This window comes from Eptesicus fuscus, chromosome 1, assembly GCF_027574615.1.
Source record: "Eptesicus fuscus isolate TK198812 chromosome 1, DD_ASM_mEF_20220401, whole genome shotgun sequence".
Classification (NCBI taxonomy): domain Eukaryota; kingdom Metazoa; phylum Chordata; class Mammalia; order Chiroptera; family Vespertilionidae; genus Eptesicus; species Eptesicus fuscus.
Window position 1 is genome coordinate 130598913 of NC_072473.1, and position 6013 is coordinate 130604925.

The 6013-nt window shown below is 46.4% G+C and overlaps 1 protein-coding gene across 1 annotated transcript; it reads right to left on the reverse strand.

Moving 5' to 3' along the window:
• Positions 1-2107: 2107 nt before the first annotated feature.
• On the reverse strand, positions 2108-4467 carry LOC103296444 (sperm acrosome-associated protein 5). The gene is made up of 4 exons (XM_008153046.3): positions 4262-4467; positions 3672-3830; positions 2374-2452; positions 2108-2274 (listed from the first exon to the last, which is right to left on the reverse strand). The coding sequence occupies exons 1-4, from the start codon at positions 4404-4406 to the stop codon at positions 2175-2177; spliced, it is 483 nt and encodes a 160-aa protein (XP_008151268.1). The 5' UTR covers positions 4407-4467; the 3' UTR covers positions 2108-2174.
• Positions 4468-6013: the final 1546 nt, after the last annotated feature.

Below are 6013 nucleotides of genomic sequence, written 5' to 3' on the forward strand. Positions count from 1 at the left end.
CCCCGAGGGCCCGTCTGCCTTGGGGGCTGCTCAGGCTGCGGAGGTCCGGCTTCCCGGGGGAGGAGCAGTTATGGCGGCTCCCGGTCCACGGACCACGGCGGTTTTAGGTTCACTCTGCCCAAAGCAACCCGCCAGAGCCCCCACAGACCCCTCGTGCCATGACCGTCCGCATGATTGGGGCACAGCAGAGACCCCCCCCTGAGCAATGTGGAGGCTGCGCGTTTCTCCGGGACGCCCCTCCCCCTCCTCTGTCCAGGCCCGGCCGAGAGAAGGTACCGCGGAGGGAAGCGGTTGCGAGGCTCGGTCCGGAGGACAGGACCCCGCAATGCCATCGAGGACCTTCCCCTCCCTTACCGGTCCGTGAGGTTGACCTGGCGCCTGGAGGCGGGCGAATGCAGTGGTCACGGAGGCCGGAGGGAGTCGGTGAGGCCAGGCTCCGGAGTCTGGAACGTCTTCCAAGATGGCCGCCGCCAGCGATTTCCCGCCTGCAGCAAGGTGGCCCAGCGCAGCCGCAGTTGGCTACTCCGGGTTCCGTTCCGTCAGTGGGCAAGCTCGGGTGTTCCCTTCCGCCTGAGTCCCACTCTGGTATGTGTACCAGTAAGCTGTTTCCCTTTTTATGATATGTATTTAATTTTAAGAATGAAAACAAATTTTTAAAATATGTTTTCTAGTGTATTTTTTAATATCTCACCCAAGGATATGCTTATGGAATTTTCTGAGACTGGGATAGATAGATAGCGGTTGTGGAGAAACATTGAGATGTGTCTTCTTGTATGTGCCTTGATGGGAGATAGTACCCACTACCATTTTGACTGTTGGAGCAATCTCCAAGCAACTGACTCATCTAGCTAGAACTGTTGTTTTGTTTTAAAAAATGGACTGTAGAAGGCAGGCTACCTTCTCAAATCCTTCCCATTTTATCAGAACTTGTGGGATCGGGTGCCTGTAGCAATGAAGCCAATGTCAAGAGGCAGGTTCTGATTCACAAAGAAGGAGGTTTGATTCAGGTGCTGCGTGACCTGGGAGATGGGTGGACCTACCTGTCATAGACCACCACCCCTTCCTGCTCAACCCCAGGGTTCTTATAGTGATAGCGGGGGAGAGCTTTTTTCCTTTCTACAATTATCGTGATAGTTTAGTATGCCTTGTGTCCTGTCCATTCATCTCTCTGGTTTTTGGCAGGCTTAGTGAAAGTACCTCCTCTTGCTCCACCTTGACCAATGAGAGGGACTCCCTGGCGCTCCCTGACTGTAGGGTAATGCCATCAGTCTCCAACTTCCTCACATAGGGAGTCTGTCCTAAGATTGCTAGGATCTCTCTATTAAGGAAAAAATTTAAACTGTTTTAAAATCAGCATTTTATATGTTTCTTTCTAGAATACTCAACAACCAGAAACATTTTTTATTTCTTCATACTAATATTTATAACTCTCATATTAAATTGAGTATTTATGTGATTGGCACTTGCTGTGTTCCTTAGTGGGCTCAGCAGTCACTTCTGGGACATTTCACCTAACCCACCGGCAGTGCCCTCAATACTCCTCATTACTCCTGGGCTTTATCTATGCACAACCCTGACCTCTCTACAATGCTGATGGCAGAATGACAGAGAGCTCTCTGAGGACAGGGACAGGGTCGGGACCCCTGTGCCATCACAGAATGTTTTATATGCATCACCCTATTTAATTTTCATAGCCATCAATGGAGTTAAATAGTGATATCATCCCCATGGGGCAGATGTGGAGAGTGAGGTTCAGAGAGTTTAGCCACCTGATCAAGCTCACAGAAGCAGCAGGCAGCAGAGCTGGAATTCACTCCCAAGTCAAATGTAGTTCAAGATCTACGCTGTTAATTTCTATTCTATTTTGCCTCAAATATTCATTAGTTGGTTGAATGAATGATGGTGACACAGCTAGAAAGTGGTAGAGATGGTATTTGAACCCAACAGAACTTATGCTCTTAATCACTACACTATCTTTAATATGCCCTACTTACCCTGAGTGATCTGGTGTCTCCTGGTTAGACCTTTGAATATATGGAAGTGATTGAATAGGAGTATCTCCAGGCATTGGGAAAATGAAGAGGGTCAGGAATCAGAGGTCTCTTGCATTGTTTACAAGTACCATCCTTTATTAAATCCACACACGAAAGAAAATTTCTGTCTCTGGGGATGAATCACGAAGTCATTCTCTTTGTGTTCGGTTTTGCATGCATATCACACCCCTTGAGCCACTCAGATAAATCATGGCCATGACAGTGCTGGGTCCAAGAACCCCTGAGAAATGGAAAAAGGGAGGAAGGATGAAGTGGACAGGCTGATGGCGTGGTAGTGCCACTTGGCTGCCCAGGGTCCAAGTCATTCCCATAAACTTACCAGGCATTCATACCGTCCCGTGAGGACACAACCTTCTTGGCACACATGATGTCATCCAGAATATGGCGGTTGAGAAGGTCTGAGGGAAATAGAGGGATATAATGATCTGATGCATTGGGGACAGAGTGACAGTGTATGTAGGACCCAGGGGTTCTGTGTTCCTTGAGGCCTGAATAACATCAGCACTAACATTAGCTTATTCTGGATAACCTTTATTTACTTGTCAGATGGTTACCTCAACTACCATGTTGTCTGGTTATGAATAACCTAAACCACCATATCAGTCGGTACTGGACAACCTCAACCTCCAAGTTGGCCAGTGCTGAATGACTTCAACTGTCATTTTATGGGGTTATGAATGATCTCAACTGCAATGGTAGCTGGTCTGATGTCACATCAACCACCATGTTGGCTGATTGTAAATCTACTCAACTGAAAGGCTGATCAGTCCTGGTGACTTTAAACAATATGTTGTCAGGTCCTAGATAACCTCAACTCTCATTTTGACTGGTTATGATATAAATGACCTCAATTTATATGTTGGGTAATCCTGTTCAACCTCAACCACCAAGGTGCCTGGTCCTAGTAATGAAAAACATTAATATTCATGTTATCTTGTCCTAGACAACCTCAACCTCTATCTTGACCAGTCCTGGACAACGTCAACCTCTATCTTGACCAATCCTGGACAACCTCAACCTCCAAGCTGGCTAATCTTAAGTGACCTCTTTGGTCACTGTGGCAGGGCTTGGACAACCTCAAACTGCTCCCAAATAACCTCAGTCTCCATTTTTATCTATCTTGGACAACCTCAAGCACCATTTTGGACAACCTGGAACAAATTCTGTTATTGAATTTTGTCTCCAACAACACCACATCTCGTCTGGAAAGTTCTCTCCTTTCTGCACCGTGGTACCTTCTGTCTGTTCCTACAGGAAGATATCTGCTTCTCCCTCAGAGGCTGAACAATCTCAACCCCAAATCAGGACAATCGCCTCAATTCCATGTGGAGCTAAGTTTCCCATTTCCTGAGTCCCAGAAAACTGAAGCTTCCATTCTGGGTGAGGTTTGGGAGCTCTGAGTCCTCCTGACCTCAATCTCCATGCTGGGTAGTCCTGTTCAACCTCATTTCAGTGCAGTATGGGTAAGGATACAGGGTGGTGTCTCTAACAGCCTAAGCAACTCTGATTCTTTCCCTATCGTTTTTCTGCTTGTTATTGGAGATTATGCCTTAGATAACCTTGCCCTCTGTGTGTAGGGCCAGGTAGGGCTTCAGGGTATCCTCATTGCCCCCTCACCATGACACTCCATGTGACAAAGGTTCTTGGTGGGTGTAACACCATTGTCACACCACCAGGCGGAGTTCAGCTGGAAAATGCCATATTGATTGCTGCCATCAAGATTGTGGTCCACGACTGAGGTGTCAAAGCCACTCACATAATGTGCCAGGCACAGCCCTGAGGCAGGGATAGGGAAGGTAGCAGGTAAGCATGGGTTCTGGGAACAGAAGAGGTTAGGAGGAGGGGGGTGGGGACAAGTATGGTTGTCATCTTAGTTGTGGGAGTGATGATCTTAGTTTGGTGGTGGTGTTGATGTTGGTGATTTTGTTGAGATGTCAGTGATGGCAGTGGTGATGGTATTCATGATGGTAGTAGTAGTGATGATATTGATGGTAGTGATGGTGTTGATGGTAGAAATGAGAGTGATGGTTGTGAGGGCAATGATGATAATGACAGAATTAGTTAAACTAGTCATCACAGTCAGTCAGGGGGTGACCAAGAGGATCATCCACTGGCCTGGAGAGGTGATAAATGGCAAGGAGGGCCTGTATCTCAACGTGGTGGGAGGCTTGGGGTGTGGGTGGGGCATGGGGCAACTGAGGTCTCACAGTCTCCAATGCTGTAGCCTTGGAAGCCATCGAGGCCTGCCTTCTCCAGCTTCATTGCCAGGTCGCAGCGTTCATAGATCTTGGCATCCACAGTGGCAACAATCAGCATGGTCAGGGTCACTACCACAGTATCCCAGGCTTTCATTATGAGTCCCACAAGCCTTTCTAGCAGACTCCTTGCTCCAGACTCACTATGCAGTGTTCAGAACTAGGGCATTCTGGAACTCTGGGCTCTATGAGCAAAGACCTAAATGATAGATTCTGGAACACAGAAGCCAAAGGGTTGGGCATCTCACCATTTTCCTCATTGACAACTCTGTTACACACACACACACACACACACACACGGAAAAAGAAATATACTGATGTATACAGAGAGATGGAAGGTGACAAAGACAAAGAACTGAGATGTCAGAAAGAGATACAGAGAGAGGGAGGCTGGAGACACACAAAGGACAGACAGGAATCACATTGGGCCCACATTTCCTTATATTTCTTATCACTGTCCCAATCTACTGTTAATCATTCTCTAGCACCTGCTTACCTCCTTTTCCACTCACTCTGCCCCTCATCACCTCCATCCCTCCCCCAATTCTGCTAAGTAGTAAGCTCTATTACCTTCACTGTGCCTACAGCCACCTCAGATTCATAATTTTTTGTAAAATATGACCATCACACCCTCACTCTCTGCCCCCATTACCTCCATTTACTCATTCTCAGAACCTGTTCCACTCTAATTTACTGGAATATGCCCTCATGTTACCACCATTTGATCACACTCTTCCCCATGTTACATATTTATTTTATGTTACATATTACATGTATACACACCACTGCTTTTTCACCTCCATTCTCATTCTACCTTTTATTCCCCATTCACTTACATTGCCTCTCACCCATTCATTCATTCACACTGGGCCTCATTTTTTATTTTTATTTTTGGCTAATCCTCACCTGAGGATATTTTTCCATTTATTTTTTTAGAGAGTGGAAGGGACAGGGAGAGACAGAGAGAAACATTAATGTGACAGAGACACACTGATTGGTCGCCTCCTGCACATGCCCTGACCAGGGCTAGGAATTTAACCTGCAACCGAGGTATGTGCCTTTGACTGGAATTGAACCCTGGACCCTTCAGTCTGCCAGCCTACTCTCTATCCACTGAGCAAAACCAGCTAGGGTACACAGGACCTCATATTATGCAATTCCCTAACCCTCTACTTATCATTAACCAAATTCTCTCACATCATATTCCTTCTTCACCTCCATTCACTCTTTACCTCCACTTCCTGACCCTATATCAGACAACTCCCATTCTCTTTCACATGGCCCATCCTTCAACTTTGTTCATTGATTCTGGACCTCATTTTCTCCCTTATTCTCCCTCTGCCCCATCTTCACCTCTGTTCTCTCTAATGATATCCCCATATACTAGTAACCCCTATTTCATGGACCTGTGCCTCATATTACTCCTAAACACTAACTCAAGTTACCTATGTATAATTACTCTATGCTTGGTCACCTCCATTATTTCTCAATTTTCTCTTAATTTCCTCCATTTACTCTCACTCAGCCTTTCATTATCTCATTCATACAAATTCACTCCCAGTGTAACCCCTATTTCCACCCATCACTCCCATTTACTCCTGATTCAAGTTGCTCCCACTCTGCCCTACAGTACCCCCAATTCAGTCACACTCTGCCTTGAATTCACCACTTTTTGTTTACATTGGGACCAATTTCCCCCACCTT